At 37.5% G+C, this 18,526-nt stretch overlaps 1 protein-coding gene across 5 annotated transcripts in view; it reads right to left on the reverse strand.

Annotated features, from left to right (window-relative positions):
* The window catches only part of WDSUB1 (WD repeat, sterile alpha motif and U-box domain containing 1), a 53,869-nt gene that overhangs the window by 19,197 nt on the left and 16,146 nt on the right, over window positions 1–18,526 (reverse strand). For all 5 annotated transcript variants that reach the window (XM_027590723.2, XM_027590722.2, XM_027590719.2 and 2 more), the window contains 4 exons: window positions 13,381–13,414; window positions 11,999–12,039; window positions 11,812–11,918; window positions 10,686–10,865 (listed from right to left, as the gene is read on the reverse strand). In XM_027590723.2, coding sequence (XP_027446524.1) covers window positions 10,686–10,865; window positions 11,812–11,918; window positions 11,999–12,039; window positions 13,381–13,414 — 362 coding nt within the window. The remainder of the gene's footprint in view (window positions 1–10,685; window positions 10,866–11,811; window positions 11,919–11,998; window positions 12,040–13,380; window positions 13,415–18,526) is intronic.

Genomic DNA, 18,526 nt, shown 5'->3' on the forward strand with positions numbered 1-18,526 from the left:
TTTTAATCTTTTTGTTGTTATTTGACCATTAACAATACATCTCACTATGGATATCCTATTTCCTAAGATTTCCAATTAAGATTTTATTATAGTATGTTAATAGTATGTGATATTATTTTTATTACAGCATGACACTAAAACTTCAAACTATTTTTGGGGTGCCTAGGTGGCTCCGTCGTTAAGAGTCTGCCTTCGGCTCAGGTCATGATCCCTTGGTCCTGGGATCGAGCCCCACATCGGGCTCCCTGCTCCACGGGAAGCCTGCTTCTCCCTCTCCCACTCGCCCTGCTCGTGTTTCCTCTCTCTCTCTGTCAAATAAATAAAATCTTTAAAAAAAAAAAAAGACTTCAAACTATTTTTGATAGGGATCTGGTATCCAGAATATATCAACAACTCTTATAACTCAACAATAAAAAGACAAATCAATCAATTTAAAAAGAGCAAAGCATCTAAACAAATATTTCTCCAAAGATGATACATAAATGGCCAATCAGCACTTGAAAAGATGCTCCAATTCATTAGGTAAATACAAATCCAAACTATAATCTAATACACTTCACATCTACAAGAGTGTCTATAATCAAGACGACAGGTAATAACAAGTGTTGAGAAAGAGGTGAAGAAACCTGGAAACCTCATACACTGAAGTACTTATACATACAAAACATGGATGAACCTTGAAAGCATTGTTACATAAAAGAAGCCAGATACAAAGGGCACCTACTAATGGTTCCACTTATAAGAAATGTCCAAAACAGGCAAATCCATAAAGACAAAGTAGATTAGTGGTTGCCAGAGGCTAGGTAGAGAGAATGGGGTTCCTTTGAGGGGATAAAAATGTTTTGAAATTAGATGGTGTTTATGGTTATATAATTCACTGAATATTCTAAAAACCACTGAATTATACACTTGAGGAAAAATGACTTGTATATTGAAAATGACAAAGCACTGTTTAAAAAAATTAAGAAGACCTGATTATACTGAAAAATGTCCTGGGACACCTGGGTGGCTCAGTAAGTTAAGCAGCTGTCTTTGGCTCAGGTCATGATCCCAGGGTCCTGGGATAGAGTCCTACATCAGGCTCCTTCCTCAGCGGGGAGCCTGCTTCTCCCTCTGCCTGCCACTCCCCTTGCTTGTGCACTCTCTCTCTGGCAAATAAATATCAAAAAAAAAATTCTCTCTTTTCCTCTTCCTCTGCCCCTCTCCCTCCACTCACACATGCTCTATCTTTGAAAAAAAAAAAAAAAGTCCTGTGTTTATGGATTGCAAGACATAATATTGTTAATATGACAATAATCACCAAATTAATTCACAGATTCAATATAATCCATACCAAAATAGGTGGCTTTTTAAGGAGTGCACTTGTGATGAGCACCAAGTATTGTATGGAAGTGCTGAATCACTACATTGTACACCTGAAATTAATAATACACTGCATGCTAACTGGAATTTAAATAACTTAAAAAAATTAAAAAATTTAGGGGGAGGAGCAAGATGGAGGAGGAGGAGGAGACCTAAATTTCATCTGGTCCCAGGAATTCAGCTAGATAGGGATCAAACAATTCTGAACACCTACGAACTCAACAGGAGATCGAAGAAAATAATAGCAGCAACTCTCTGAACAGAAAAGCGACCACCTGGAAGGTAGGATGTGCGGAGAAGTGAATCCGAGGCGATATTCGGGAGTATAGATGGCGGGGGAGGGGGCCTCCGTCAGCCACCACCGGCAAGTTATAGAGCAGCAAAGCACAAAATCGGAACTTCTAGAAGTCTGCTCTGCTGAGGGACGTCGCTCCGGTGGCTACACAGGCGGTGGGAACCCTCGCTGGGACAGTGTGGTCTCAGGACCCTCGGGGTCACAGAAAGCCCGGGGGTGCCTGAGTGCAGCAGAGCTCCCAGGTATCGGAGCGGGAAAGCCGGATGCAGAGACGGAGCCGAGAAGCGGGCTCTCAGCTCGGGGTTGCCATAAACTGTGATCCTCGGCACAGTCGGGCCACTGCTCCTCCAGCAGGGACACAACAGGCGGCAGATACGGGGAGACTCCCCTTCCTCCACTGGGAGGAGTGGTGCGGGAGCGCACCGCAGGGATCTGCTGGGTTTGGAGACTCCACACTGAGTCGGCTGCCAGAGATAGAAACGCTTGGTCACAGGCCAGGTAAGCACAGAGTGTGGCCAGAGACCAGGGAGACAGGAGTGATTGACTGCTTCTCTCTGGGGGCGCACTGAGGAGCGGGGCCCCGAGTTCTCCTCTCCTTTGGGGTGGAGATCGGGAGGCTGCCATTTTCACTTTCGTCCCCCAAAGCTGTACTGAAAGCTTTCAGGGAACAAAAGCTCCCAAGAGCAAACCCCAGCAGATTACTTAGCTGGGACTGGCAAAGGCGGGGCAATTCCACCTCCGGCAGACATTTGGGAACCACGGCAATAGGCCCCTCCCCCAGAAGATCAGCAAGAACAGCCAGCCAAGACCAAGTTTACCAATCAATGAGAACGGCAGAACGCCAGCACTAGGGGATACTGCACATAGAATTCATGGCTTTTTTCCCCCTGGTTCTTTAGTCTTTCAAAGTTAATTTTTTTTTAATTTTTCTTTTTCCCTTTTTCAACCAACATCTTATCAATCCCTTTTTTAAAAATCATTTTTATTTTTCATTTTTAGTGTCATATTCTATCCCTTCATAGTAGTTAACCTTATTTTTGGTATATATATAAGTTGTTCTCTCTTTAAAACTTTGGGATACAGTTTCTTCTAACAGACCAAAATATACCGTAAATCTTTAAGTATCTAGCTTTGTTCTAGTCTCACATTCACTTTTTTTTTTTAAATTTCTCTTCCTTCTTTTTTCAGCCTACTTATCAATTCCTTTTATAAAATCTTCTGTAATTTTCATCTTTAGTCATATTCCATCCCTTCATCGTATTTACCCTTATTTTTGTACATATATAAGCTTTTCTTTCTTTAAAATTTTGGGAGGCAGTTTCTTCTAACAGACCAAAATACGCCCAAAATCTAGTGTGTAGCACTGATCTATTCACCAGCCTGATCATATTTGATCATATTCTTTTTTTTCTTTCTTTCCCTTTCTTTCCCCCCTGTTTCAGGTCTCTTCTGATTTGTTTAGTGTATATTTTTCTGGGGTCGTTGTTACCCTGTTAGCATTTTGTTCTCTCATTCATCTATTCTCCTCTGGACAAAATGACAAGACAGAAAAAATCACCTCAAAAAAAAGAACAACAGGCGGTACCGACTGCCAGGGACCTAATCAATACGGACATTAGTAAGATGTCAGAACTAGAGGTCAGAATGACGATTTTAAAGATACTAGCTGGGCTTGAAAAAAGCATGGAAGATATTAGAGAAACCCTTTCTGGAGAAATAAAAGAACTAAAATCTAACCAAGGTGAAATCAAAAAGGCTATTACTGAGGTGCAATCAAAAATGGAGGCTCTAACTGCTAGAATAAATTAAGCAGAAGACAGAATTAGTGATATAGAAGACCAAATGATGGAAAATAAAGAAGCTGAGAAAAAGAGAAATAAACAATTACTGGATCACGAGTGCAGAATTCGAGAGATAAGTGATACCATAAGACAAAACAATATTAGAATAATTAGGATCCCAGAAGAAGAAGAAAGAGAGAGAGGAGCAGAAGGTATACTGGAGCAAATTATAGCAGAGAACTTCCCTAATTTGTGAAGGAAACAGGCATCAAAATCCAGGAGGCACAGAGAACACCCCTCAAAATCAGTAAAAATAGGTCAACACCCCAACATCTAACAGTAAAACTTACGAGTCTCAGAGACAAAAAGAAAATCCTGAAAGCAGCTTGGGACAAGAGATCTGTAACCTACAATGGTAGAAACATTAGATTGTCAGCAGACCTATCCATAGAGACCTGGCAGGCCAGAAAGGACTGGCATGATATATTCAGAGCACTAAATGAGAAAAATATGCAGCCAAGAATACTATATCCAGCTAGGCTGTCACTGAAAATAGAAGGAGCGATAAAAAGCTTCCAGGACAAACAAAAACTAAAGGAATTTGCAAACATGAAACCAGCCCTCCAAGAAATATTGAAAGGGGTCCTCTAAGCAAAGAGAGAGCCTAAAAGTAACATAGACCAGAAAGGAACAGAGACAATATACAGTAACAGTCACCTTACAGACAATACAATGGCACTAAATTCTTATCTTTCAATAGTTACCCTGAATGTAAATGGGCTTAATGCCCCAATCAAAAGACACAGGCTATCAGACTGGATTAAAAAATAAGACCCATTGATATGCTGTCTGCAAGAGACTCATTTTAGACCCAAAGACACCTCCAGATTGAAGGTGAGGGGGTGGAAAACCATTTACCATGCTAATAGACATCAAAAGAAAGCTGGGGTGGCAATCCTTATATCAGACTAATTAGATTTTAAACAAAAGACTATAATAAGAGATTAGGAAGGACATTATATCATACTTGAAGGGTCTGTCCAACAAGAAGATCTAACAATTGTAAATACCTATGCCCCTAACATGGGAGCAGCCAATTATATAAGCCAATTAATAACAAAAGCAAAGAAACACAACGACAACAATACAATAGTAGGGGACTTTAACACCCCCCTCACTAAAATGGACAGATCATCTAAGCAAAAGCTCAACAAGGAAATAAAGACTTTAAATGGCACACTGGACCATATGGACTTCACAGATATATTCAGAACATTCCATCCCAAAGCAACAGAATACACATTCTTCTCTAGTGCCCATGGAACATTCTCCAGAACAGATCGCATCCTAGGTCACAAATCAGGTCTCAACCAGTACCAAAATACTGGGATCATTCCCTGCATATTTTCGGACCACAGTGCTTTGAAACTAGAACTTAATCAGAAGAGGAAAGTCGGAAAGAACTCACATACATGGAGGCTAAAGAGCATCCTACTAAAGAATGAATGGGTCAACCAGGAAATTAAAGAAGAATTTAAAAAATTCATGGAAACAAATGAAAATGAAAACACAACTGTTCAAAATCTTTGGGATGCACCAGAGGCAGTCCTAAGAGTAAAGTATATAGCAATACAAGCCTTTCTCAAGAAACAAGAAAGGTCTCAAATATACAATCTAACCCTACACCTAAAGGAGCTGGAGAAAGAACAGCAAATAAAACCTAAACCCAGCAGGAGAAGAGAAATAATAAAGATCAGAGCAGAAATCAATGAAACAGAAACCAAAGAACAGTAGACCAGATCAACGAAACTAGGAGCTGGTTTTTTGAAAGAATTAATAAGATTGATAAACCCCTGGCCAGACTTATCCAAAAGAAAACAGAAAGGACCCAAATAAATAAAATCATGAATGAAAGAGGAGAGATCACAACCAACACTAAAGAAATACAATTATAAGAACATATTATGAGCAACTCTATGTCAGCAAATTAGACAATCTGGAAGAAATGGATGCATTCCTAGAGATGTATCAACTACCAAAACAGAACCAGGAAGAAAGAGAAAACCTGAACAGACCTATAACCACTAAGGAAATTGACGCAGTAAGCAAAGATCTCCCAACAAACAAGAGCCCAGGGCCAGATGGCTTCCCAGGGGAATTCTACCAAACATTTAAAGAAGAATTAATACCTATTCTTCTGAAACTATTCCAAAAAATAGAAATGGAAGGAAAACTTCCAAACTCGTTTTATGAGGCCACCAATACCTTGATCCCAAAACCAAAGACCCCATCAAAAAAGAGAATTACAGAACAATATCCCTGATGAACATGGATGCAAAAATTCTCACCAAAATACTAGCCAATAGGATCCAACAGTACATTAAAAGGATTATTCACCACGACCAAGTGGGATTTATTCCTGGGCTGCAAGGTTGGTTCAACATCCACAAATCAATCAGTGTGATACAATACATTAATAAAAGAAAGAACAAGAACCATATGATCCTCTCAATAGATGCAGAAAAAGCATCTGACAAAGTACAGCATCCTTTCTTGATCAAAACTCTTCAGAGGTGAATTTTGCAAGACTGCTGAATCACAGATCTGTACTATTGAAACAAATAATGCAATATATGTTAAGAAAAAAAAAGAAGACAGCAGGAGGGGAAGAATGAAGGGGAGTAAGTTGGAGGGGGAGACGGACCATGAGGGACGATGGACCCTGAAAAACAAACTGAGGGTTCTAGAGGGGAGGGGGTGGGGGGGATGGGTTAGCCTGGTGATGGGTATTAAGGAGGGCACATTCTGTGTGGAGCACTGGGTGTTATGCACAAACAATGAATCATGGAACACTACATCAAAAACTAATGATGTAATGTACAGTGATTAACATAACAATAAAAAATAAAAAAAAACTCTTCGGAGTATAGGGATGGGGGTACATACCGCAATATCATAAAAGCCATCTATGAAAAACCCACAGCGATTATCATTCTAAATGGGGAAAAACTGAGAGCTTTCCCCCTAAGGTCAGGAACACGGCAGGGATGTCCACTAGCACCACTGTTGTTCAACATAGTACTAGAAGTCCTAGCCACAGCAATCAGACAACAAAACGAAAGGAAAGACATCCAAATCAGCAAAGAAGTCAAACTCTCACTGTTTGCAGATGATATGATGCTTTATGTGGAAAACCCAAAAGACTCCACCCCAAAACTGCTAGAACTCATACAGGAATTCAGTAAAGTGGCAGGATATAAAATCAATGCACAGAAATCAGTGGCATTTCTATACACCAAAAACAAGACAGAAGAAAGAGAAATTAAGGAGTCGATCCCATTTACAACTGCACCCGAAACCGTAAGATACCTAGGAATAAATCTAACCAAAGAGGCAAAGAATCTGTACTCAGAAAACTATAAAATACTCATGAAAGAAATTGAGGAAGACACAAAGAAATGGAAAAATGTTCCATGCTCATGGATTGGAAGAACAAATACTGTGAAGATTTCAATGCTACCTAGGGCTATCTACACATTCAATGCAATCCCCATCAAAATACCATCCACTTTTTTCAAAGAAATGGAACAAATAATCCTAAAATTTGTATGGAACCAGAAAAGACCCTGAACAGCCAGAGGAATGTTGAAAAAGAAAAGCAAAGCTGGCGGCATCACAATTCCGGACTTCCAGCTCTATTACAAAGCTGTCATCATCAAGACAGTATGGTACTGGCACAAAGACAGACACATAGATCAATGGAACAGAATAGAGAGCCCAGAAATGGACCCTCAACTCTATGGTCAACTAATCTTCGACAAAGCAGGAAAGAATGTCCAATGGAAAAAAGTCTCTTCAACAAATGTTGGGAAAATTGGACAGCTACATGCAGAAGAATGAAACTGGACCATTTCCTTATACCACACACAAAAACAGACTCAAAATGGTTGAAAGACCTAAATGTGAGACAGGAGTCCATCAAAATCCTACAGGAGAACACAGGCAGCAACCTCTTCGACCTCAGCCACAGCAACTTCTTCCTAGAAACATCACCAAAGGCAAGGGAAGCAAGGGCAAAAATGAACTATTGGGACTTCATCAGGATAAAAAGCTTCTGCACAGCAAACAGTCAACAAAACCAAAGGACAACCGACAGAATGGGAGAAGATATTTGCAAATGACATATAAGATAAAGGGCTAGTATCCAAAATCTATAAAGAACTCATCAAACTCAACACCCAAAGAACAAATGATCCAATCAAGAAATGGGCAGAAGACATGAACAGACATTTTTCCAAAGAAGACATCCAAATGGCCAACAGACACATGAAAAAGTGCTCAACATCACTCAGCATCACGGAAATCCAAATCAAAACCTCAATGAGATTCTGCCTCACACTAGTCAGAATGGCTAAAATTAAACAAGTCAGGAAACAACAGATGTTGGTGGGGATGTGGAGAAAGGGGAACCCTCCTACACTGTTGGTGGGGATGCAAGCTGGTGCAGCCACTCTGGAAAACAGTAGGGAGATTCCTCAAAAAGTTGAAAATAGAGCTACCATACAACCCAGCAATTGCACTACTGGGTATTTACCCCAAAGACACAAATGTAGTGATCCGAAGGGGTACGTGCAGCCCGATGTTTATAGCAGCAATGTCCACAATAGCCAAACTATGGAAAGAGCCAAGATGTCCATTGACAGATGAATGGATAAAGAAGATGTGGTATACATATATATATACACAATGGAATATTATGCAGCCATCAGAAGGAATGAAATCTTGCCATTTGCAACGATGTGGATGGAAGTGGAGGGTGTTATGCTGAGTGAAATAAGTCAATCAGAGAAAGACTGGTATCATATGATCTCACTGATATGAGGAATTCTTAATCTCAGGAAACAAACTGAGGGTTGCTGGAGTGGTGGGGGGTGGGAGGGATGGGGTGGCTGGGTGATAGACATTGGGGAGGGTATGTGCTATGGTGAGCACTGTGAATTGTGTAAGAATGTTGAATCACAGACCTGTACCTCTGAAACAAATAATAAATTATATGTTAAAAAAAGAAGAAGGTAGCAGGAAGGGAAAAATGAAGGGGGGTAAATCGGAGGGGGAGACGAACCATGAGAGACTCTGGACTCTGAGAAACAAACTGAGGGTTCTAGAGGGGAGGGTGTGGAGGGATCTGTTAGCCTGGTGATGGGTATTAAAGAGGGCACGTTCTGCGTGGAGCACTGGGTGTTATCCGCAAACAGTGCATCATGGGACACTACATCAAAAACTAATGATGTATGTATGGTGATTAACATAATAAAATAAAAAAAAATTTAAAAATTTAAAAAATCAGGTGGCTTTTTTTTTTTTTTTCCCAAACAGAAACTGACAAATTGATTCTAAAATTCATATGGAAATGCAAGGGACCCAGAGTAGCAAAACCCATCCTGGAGAGAAAAAGAAAAAAAGGACACATATGTTTTTATTGAAAACCTACTACAAAGCTATAGTAATTAAGACAGTGTGGGGGCACCTAGGTGGCTCAGTCAGTTAAGTGTCCAACACTTGGTTTCAGCTCAGGTCATGATCTCAGGGTCATGAGACTGAACCCCGTGTCAGGCACTGCGCTCAGCACAGAGTCAGCTTGAGATTCTTTCCCTCTCCCTCTGCTCCTCCCACCACTCACTCTCTCTCAAATAAATAAAACCTTAAAAAAAAAAAGGTGTGGAACCAGCATAAGAACAAATAGATCAATGAAATAGAACTGAGAGTCCAGAAATAAATCCTCACATTTGTAGTCAGTTGATTTTCAACAAGGGTGCCAAGACAATTGCAAAGGACAAGAATAGTCTTTTCAACAAATAGTGCTGGTGCAGCTCCTGGATATCTACATCTGAAAGAATGAAGTTGGACCCTTACCCTCACACCATATACAAAAATTAAGTCAAACTTGATCACACACCTAAATGTAAGAACTAGACATATAAAATTCATAGAAGAGAAACAGGTATAAATCTTCAAGACTTGGAATTAGGCAATAGTTTCTTAGATATGACACCTATAGCACATGCAACAGAAAAAAAAAGATATATTGGACTTCATAAAAATTTAAAAATTTTTGTGCTTCAAAGGATACTATCAAGAAAGTGTAAGGCTAACCCAGAGAAAGGGAGGAAATATTTATAAATAATATATCCGGTAAGTCTTACATCTAAATTTATATAAACAAAAAGACAACCTAAGTTTTTAAAATGGCCAAAGGATCTTACTAGACATTTCTACAAAGAAGATTTACAAATGGCTAACAAGCACATGGAAAGATGTTCAACATGACCAGTGACCAGGATATGTATGTTGAAACCATAATGAGAAACCACTAGGATGTCTATAATTTAAAAAACAAGTGTTGATGAGGATGTAGAGAAACTGAAATCTTCATATACAGCTGTTGAGAATGTAAAATAGCACAGCTGCTTTGGAAATAGTCCAGCAGTTCCTCAAATGTCAGCACAGAGTTACTATATGACCCACCAATTCCATTCCTGATTACACACCCAAGAAAACTGGAAATATTATCACACAAAAACTTGTACACAAATGTTCAGAGAAGCATTCATAATAGCTAAAATGGAAACAGTCTCAATTCAATCAACTGATAGATGGATAAGCAAAAAGTGATAAATTCATAGTGAAAAAAATACTGTCATCAAAAGAAATGAAGTACTAGTATATGCTATAGCATGAACCTTGAAAACATTTAAGCAAGAGGCCAGACAAGGCCACACATTATAGGATTCCACTTGTATGAAATGTCAAGAAGAGGCAAATCCTTAGAGACAGAACACAGATTCGTGGTTGCCAGGAGCTAGAGAGAAAGAGAAAGAGGAGTGACTGCTTATGGGCATGGGGTTTCTTTCTGAATGTATTAAAATGTTGTGGAATTAGACAGTGGTGATGGCTGTACAACTGTGGATATACTAAAAGTCACTACGTTGTACACTCATAAAAGGGTGTTTTTTACCATGTGAATTATATCTCAATTTTTAAAATATATACATTTTTAAAATTAGTTACATGGTGGCTTTAAAGAAATACTACATAACATTTCTTTTTCATAATCTAATAAAAATATATACACCAGAATAATTACTATGCCAGAATATTAAGAGGAAACTATTAATACAACTAAAACCAATCTCAGAGTAAATTATTAAAAGTCACTTTTAAGACTACCTATCTTCCACTAATCTTACCAATTTTCAAATCATCAGCCAGACTTTCTTTGGTGAGATTCAACAGTTCTCTTCCATCAATGTTATTCATTTTGAAAATACCAACAAGGTCACTTAAACCTTGTGCACAAAGCCACATTGAGACATCATCCTCTGACCAGTCTTCAGTAAACTGCTTCGCTTGATCTTCGGTGCTCCTTGCTTTTAAAAACAAACCGACAAACAAAAAGGCAGGTAAAATAACAATGAAGAAAAGTACTTCCTTTATAAATATTCTCACTGAGAATTAAAAAGTAAATGAAATTTCCTTAAATCTGTGTTTTGCTCTTTAACATTCTTTTAAGAAATTTCAAAAAATCAAATAATACTATGCATAATTACAGTATTACTTAATACTATATTAAATACTACTCTTTTGGAACTTTTTCTTTTCACTCTAGAAAAACAATTTTTTTTTTATTATATAAAACTCATAATCTGGGTGCCTGAATGGCTCAATTAAGCATGAGCTCAGGTCTTGACCTCAGAGTCATAAGCTGAAGCCCTGTATCAGGTTCCATGCTGGATGCAGAGCCTACTTTAAACAAAACAAAACAAAAACCAAAAACCTCATATCAGCCAAAGTATTCTATGTGCTCTATCATCTGCATATCAGCACCACTATTTCGTTAATTCTGACAGTGATAAAAATTAAACTCCTAAATTATGTGTCAACATTGTTTGATGAGGCCAAAAATAAAATGAACAAATAAAACTGTGATTTCTATTTTGTTCCCAGGCTGTATTTATCTGAAAAAAATAGTATGCAGTACAAATAAATAGCTTACAAAATTATGGGAGGTATAATATCCATGAAAGTGCACCTTTTCTATCAAAACAAGGACTTGTCCCAGAACCTGTACCTTAACCTGCATAACTATCTTAGCATTTCTGAAAATGTATATTCTTAGAAAAGCATTTACCAACAGTTTTAACATAGACCAACTACTTTAAAACACTGGCTTCTCTAAAATTATTTTTAAATTATATTAAATTTAGATGTATACTTTATACTAAGAAAAAGCAAGGTGAATAATTTGCCAAAAAAGTATGGAATTTAAAATTTTAATGGTGAACGGGTTGAACTGGGTTAGATGCCCTTACTAACCTTGGCAAGGTGTTTCCAGATCAAATTGCCAGATGTTCACTGTTTTATCCATTGAACCAGTAGCAAATAAAAGGGTATTGGGTGCAAAGGCACAACTTGTGACATACCTAGTTAACAAAAACAACTATTATGTATCCTCAGACTAATTTTTAAATTATATTAATGTAAAATGAGGTTAAGTTCAGACCTGGTGTGCTGAGTCAACGTGTGAAGTATATTCTCAGTATTCTGAAAAACAGTAAAAACAACTTTATATTTACAAAGGCAGGAGTAAAGTTACTGATAAGGGCTTATCTGACATAAATGTTTATATGCTGTGTTTTAATATTATTAGTCACTAATGTAAGTTGACACTTCACCCAATAAAAAGAGAATAGCATCTATAACTAATAATATTATCAAGTACTTATTTCACTCTTAATAATTAGTGCTGTTGTCTGCTGACTATCTTCCTAGAAATTTTTAGTATAAAACACTCTTGACTTTTGCTGACTTATTTGCATTCACTCATAGTAACCTAAACATCTGTTACATGAAATCTGTAATTTTGCTATGACATCTGACTTGTATCCATTGCAGGACCAGTGAGTAGAAATCAGTCACTTAGATCCTGAATACACTTAGTTGGCCATCTAGCATCTAGACATATTTATTAATTTTTAAAAATGAAGTATAATTAACATACAGTATTATATTAGTTTCAGGTTGTATTTAACTGAGACTCATAATTATTTAATGGAGAAAATTTAATGTTATAGCTATTCTTGTAAATGTAAAATCTCATGAATATTTCTTGAGAAACATTCAGGATCTACTTCACCCATTGAGTATTTTTGCCCATCTCCTGCCAGAGCACTCAGTGATTTGAACTTTCATGTGGAGGACTAGCTTAGAATCCTTGCTTGACCCACTACACGTTTGATGATTTACATCTCTATTTCATTTGCTGGCAAAGCTGCAGCCTGAACTCATCATTATAAGGCTCCATTCAACATTCTCCATTCTCTCTTAAAGAATATTTTCATCAACCACATCTTTATGTAAAACATTCATTTTTCTTCGTACTTGTGCAACTCTGGTCTTTATTCATATGGGTCTATCAAAAACTTGCATTTTCCCAAGTTCATTAAATCTGACTCTTCCTTATACTCTAAACCTAGTCAGAACTCCACCGGTAGTAAGCCACTTTCAGCTACACTCTTCCAAAACCCTGGGGTAAACATTCATCCCTTGCTGTTATGGAAACCTGGTATAAAAATTTAATAATCAATTTGAAGTGTTTTTTTTTTATATAGGTGCTCCTTAAATCTGTATTTTCTTTGATCAGATTAAACATCTGTCCATCTTAAACATCTGTCCATCTTAAAATCATTATTGAAATATTTAAGGACTTTTCCCAGAACCTGTACCTTAACCTGCATAACTATCTTAGCATTTCTGAAAATGTATATTCTTAGGCACTTGAAAAACGTATACATTTTGTTCATCTTGCCTAACTAAATTTTTAGTTCAGTAGCCTAATAAACATAATTTACACAGATCGCACACAAAAGATTTTGAAATACTTACAGTATCATATACTATGACAGACTTATCCACTGATCTTTAAAAGAAAAAGGAAATTATGGGTGAGAAGTTCTATAAAAACAAAGTACAGCATTTATTAATTAGGATTTTTAAATAATTTAAATTTTTTAGAAAAGGCTGAGATATTGATATGCAAATATTTGTTTTTAAGAGATTTTATTTGACAGAGAGAGAGTGCACATGCACGAGTGGGGGGGAGAGGCAGAGGGTGAAGCAGACTCCCCACTGAGTAGGGAGCCTGATGCGATGAGGGGCTGGATCCCAGGACCCTAAGATCATGACCTGAGCTGAAGGCCGACGCTTAACTGACTGAACGACCCAGGCACCCGTGATATGCAAACATTTAGAATGCAGCCTCTTTTTGTTTCTATGTATGAACTTTTATTCAAAAAACTACATGCTGTATATGAAATTTATCAGAAAATTATAAACTTTAGTAAACAATGGCATATGCTATTTATACCAACTAGCCATAAAGAGAATAAGCATTTATGATGTATAAATAAGACACAAGCCCATATCGAGTTAATAACTCAAAGGGAAAAGACACTAAAAGGGAAAGCTATTACAGTTGACCCTTGAACAAGGCATGGATTAGGGGCATTGACCCCCTTCCCCATGCAGTTGAAAATTCATGTATAACTTTTGACTCCCCAAAAACTTGACTACTACTAAGCCTCCTGTTGACTGGAAGCCTTACCAATAACGAGTGGTTGATTAACACATATTTTATATGTTATATGTATTCTATACTGCCTACTTAAAGTTCAAGAAAATCCTAAAATCTTAAGAGAAAATACTGTATTATATAAAAAAAAAATACCTGCATATAAGGAAGCCCACGCAGTTCAAACCTATGTTGTTCCAGGGTCAACAGTACTTGTTCCTTGGTTTTTGTTTCAGACAGCATTGTTCTTTATCAATGATATGGCCATGCCTTAATTACTAATCTCTCTCTCTCTACATACACACACACAAACATGCACGCACATGCGCACACCTTGTGACTCATTTTTGAAAATTATAATTCTAAACCTGATATGAACTCTACATGGTTTCTTTTAATGGTATGAAAATAAAAAAAAAAGCCATCTGGGATTATTCTAGTGGTGAAAAAGATCATCAAAGAAAAATGCAATCCTATAACAAAATATATAATTAACAACAGATAAATGTTTCTCCATATTTTTCCTCTTTAAAAATAGCCTTTATGCCACCATGATATATGTTGCAAGGTGAGAAAACACAATACAAGTGTTACTACTGTCTGTACAACTTTAATAATATTTGTATTTATTAAAAGGTGGCAATAAGAGTCCAACCATAGGAGTCCCTAGCCTCTGGAGGGCTTAAAATTCCTTGTTTAGTAGGTTATCCAGTGTAGGTGATGGATTTTTGACTGCAGAATCTTTGTTACAAGTAGAAAAAAGGAATTACACTTTAAATGTTCAAATGTAAAATAAAATACAAGAAAATGGGAAGCATATGAATGCATTCTGGATGTCAAACAGTTATAGCATTAAATGTTAAAATTCCAGCCAAAAAACTGAGAAATAATATTAGCAGCTAACATTATTTGCCTATGTACATAATATGCTAAAACGAATTTGTGGATACTCTTATTTAGTCCTAAATTCCTCAAGGTACAAGGTATGATTACTAAAATATATAAAATTCTTAGGGAAAACTACTACTTCTGAGCATCCTAAAAAAGAAAAAAGCAAATTCCATCTTTTGAGACCACAACTGGTGCAATTAAAACTAACTGGGGTGCCTGGGTGTCTCAGTTGGTTGAGCATCCGACTCTTGGTTTTGGCTCAGGTCATAATCTCATGGGTAGTGGGATCAAGGCCCACAATGGACTCTGTGCTCAGTGTGGAGTAAATAAAGCATTAGTAATCTTTATGAGCACTGTATACTGAGAAGACAGAAATTAGGGCAACAAGCAACAGTCCACTATGGGAATAGGAAGCAGTAAGGCCAAAAACAGACTAGAACAAAAAAACAAAGCACCCAAGAAATTTAGACAATCTTGTAGGCAATAGATAGCCAGCCATGATGGCAATGGAATAGGTTCACTTGTTATTGAGGTATAAAAATGAATCTGAGAAACAAAAGGCCAGACATGAAGAACTCTTAAGAGTCTAATGAATCCAAGCAAGAAGAATGGAAATTATAAAGAGACCTGCAAACTTTGAGAGATAAAAAAGATTGTCAACTTCTATAGTCTCTGATTTGGTCATAGGATTCAAAGAAAGATACAATAGGATTTGATAACTGATTAGATTTGGGGGAAGGAAATTAGGATTAGGGAAAAATAATAGTTTTTAATATCTGAGATTTGAGTTTGAAAGACTAGAAGAATAGAGCCATTGTAAAAAGACACAAAATAAAATACTTTGAAACCACTCAAACAATATAAAACTTCAAAATATTCCCTAAATTGAACCTGAACCAACACCACACAAGAAGTCTCACTGTTTGGTGTTCCTGGTTATACATTTCCTGCCTGCTTTATGTAAATCTTACCCCAACTTTTCAGTATGAACATTCCACCACAATCTGCCCTGTCACTCTAACCCCACATTTCATTATAAAGGAGGCATTAGTATTCAAGCCTTGTGATACTCCCTTTCTTCAGTTTTGTGGCACTCTAAAACCTCAACTCTGCTCATTCAAGACTACAAGACAAATATGTCAATGATATCTAGATGGATACTGGGTGAGAGCAACAACACATACAGTTATGTGGTTGATATGGAAGAGCATATAATCATTACAGTGACACTGTACAGCCACTCCAATATCAGAAATACCTAAAGCATTTTAATCTAAACTAGCTTTATACAATGGCCAAAAAGCTAATCAAATGAAATTACCAAAATTTCTTTAGGGCAAGTGTGTTCCTAAGGTTTAAAGATTTATTTTGCACTCAAGCGTTTTTATTTTAAATGTATTGATCTATGTTTCTTCTCATTCAGAAAGTATTTGCAGTCTCTTACAAAGATGTAGCAAAAACAAGGCAAAAATTATGTGAGGAGACTGGAGAGGAAGACAATACAAAGATGAGGTGGGCAAGAGAAATGAAAATTAAGATTTAGTGTCCTAAGGGCTCCTGGGTGGCTCAGTCGGTTGCATGTCACACTCTTGATTTTGGCTCAGGTTAAGGTCTCACTGTGGGATCGAGCCCCATTTTGGGCTCCATACTCAGTGCAGAGTCTGCTTGTACCTTTCCCGCTCTTCCTCCTCCGCCCCCTGCTCGCACTCGCTCTCTCAAATAAAATCTTTAAAAAAAATTTAGTGTCCAAAATATACATCATAAAATCCAGTCCACCCTGCTACAGGAGGGCTGCGATTTGGGTTATGAGCTTCTTCAACAGCAATTCAAGAAAGAAAACATGATATGTTAACACAATTTAAGATAGAAATACAAACCCAAAGTTTGGAAAAGAGACATCAAGTCCTCAGACTGAGACCTGAAAGAACTATTTCCTCCAAAGACTTTATAGAGAGGATGCTATGACACAAAGTCCTCAACAACTCTTTCTGAATGAACATGCTAAATTTCAAACAGCTGGGGGCGCCTGGGTGGCTCAGTCGTTAAGCGTCTGCCTTCGGCTCAGGTCATGATCCCAGGGTCCTGGAATGGAGCCCCGCATTGGGCTCCCTGCTCCGCAGAAAGCCTGCTTCTCCCTCTCCCACTCCCCTTGCTTGTGTTCCCTTTCTCACTGTCTGTCAAATAAATAAAAATCTTTTAAAAAATAAATAAATAAATAAATAAATTTCAAACAGCTGTTTTATAATGCTCCCTTAGGATAGGTCAATGGCTGAAACCCAGAAAAAGCAGAAATAAAAAAATGTCCAATGTTCTGGATTACATAAAAAAATAATATATATATTTTATAATCATGTATTGAACAATTATTATGCCCCCAAAATAATAAATGCTTTGCCAGCATTTTCTTATTTAAGCTTCCTAACAATCTTATGAAGAACATGTTATTATTTTCCCCATTCTATAATTCAGAGAAGTGAAGCTGAGATAAGATATGGAATTAGTGAACTTGCTCAAGGTCACACAGCTAGGAAGTGGCAGGGCTGGGACGAAAACTCAGTTGGATGTGATCCTAAAACCCAAGTTTTTGGATTTTACACTTCTTAGAACATCATCCCCCATGAATATATTAAAATTAAAATGGATTCATAATGGGGACATAGCCTGACAGTTTTAGCCTAAAAACGTATAAAGCAGATGGCACAGCTATTCAAATTTCACTAAAGCTTTCACAAGACATCTAATTTCAAGCAATGCAATATCTAATAACCCTCTGTAATAAATAGCATCACATACTTTTAGGCTACTAAATGAACTGATCTGTTCTATAGGATTATGAACAATGTTGTAAAGAGAGAGGGGGGGAAAGATGATTTGAGTTTTGGAAAAGTGATCTTAAGCCTTCTCCTGCTAGTCATTACTGAGCAAGAGAAGGTTGTTTGTAAAACCACTCCAAATTCAAGACAATAAAACTCTATCCTTCACATTTATAAAACAGATAAAATATAAACAAACTTCTTATTGAGATGAGAGGACACTTCCCATCCTTTCTGGAATAAGGCTCCTGGCCTTTCTTCTCCCTCTCCTGCTTAGCAGAAAAAGAATGACAAATGACTAGAGTGTTTGGGGGAAGACGTTAGGTCATGTGGCCCAGCCCCTTCTGGATTTTCTTGTATCTGATCTACCCCTGCAGGGGAAGTCTGCAGTGGTCCATGCTGCCCAAGAACAGATAAGCAAGTCAGCTGCAGATCTACAGTCATGTTACCCAGTCTGTCTTACGTTTCTCTCTCATTGGTTTTTGACTCAAGAAGAGGAAAAGAAGATGCTATTTATTGAACTCTTAAAAATGAGGAATTCTTAATCTCAGGAAACAAACTGAGGGTTGCTGGAGTGGTGGGGGGTGGGAGGGATGGGGTGGCTGGGTGATAAGACATTGGGGAGGGTATGTGCTATGGTGAGCGCTGTGAATTGTGTAAGACTGTTGAATCACAGACCTGGACCTCTGAAACAAATAATACATTATATGTTAAAAAAAAAAAAAAAAGAAGAAGAAGATAGCAGGAAGGGAAAAAT

This window comes from Zalophus californianus, chromosome 3, assembly GCF_009762305.2.
Source record: "Zalophus californianus isolate mZalCal1 chromosome 3, mZalCal1.pri.v2, whole genome shotgun sequence".
Classification (NCBI taxonomy): domain Eukaryota; kingdom Metazoa; phylum Chordata; class Mammalia; order Carnivora; family Otariidae; genus Zalophus; species Zalophus californianus.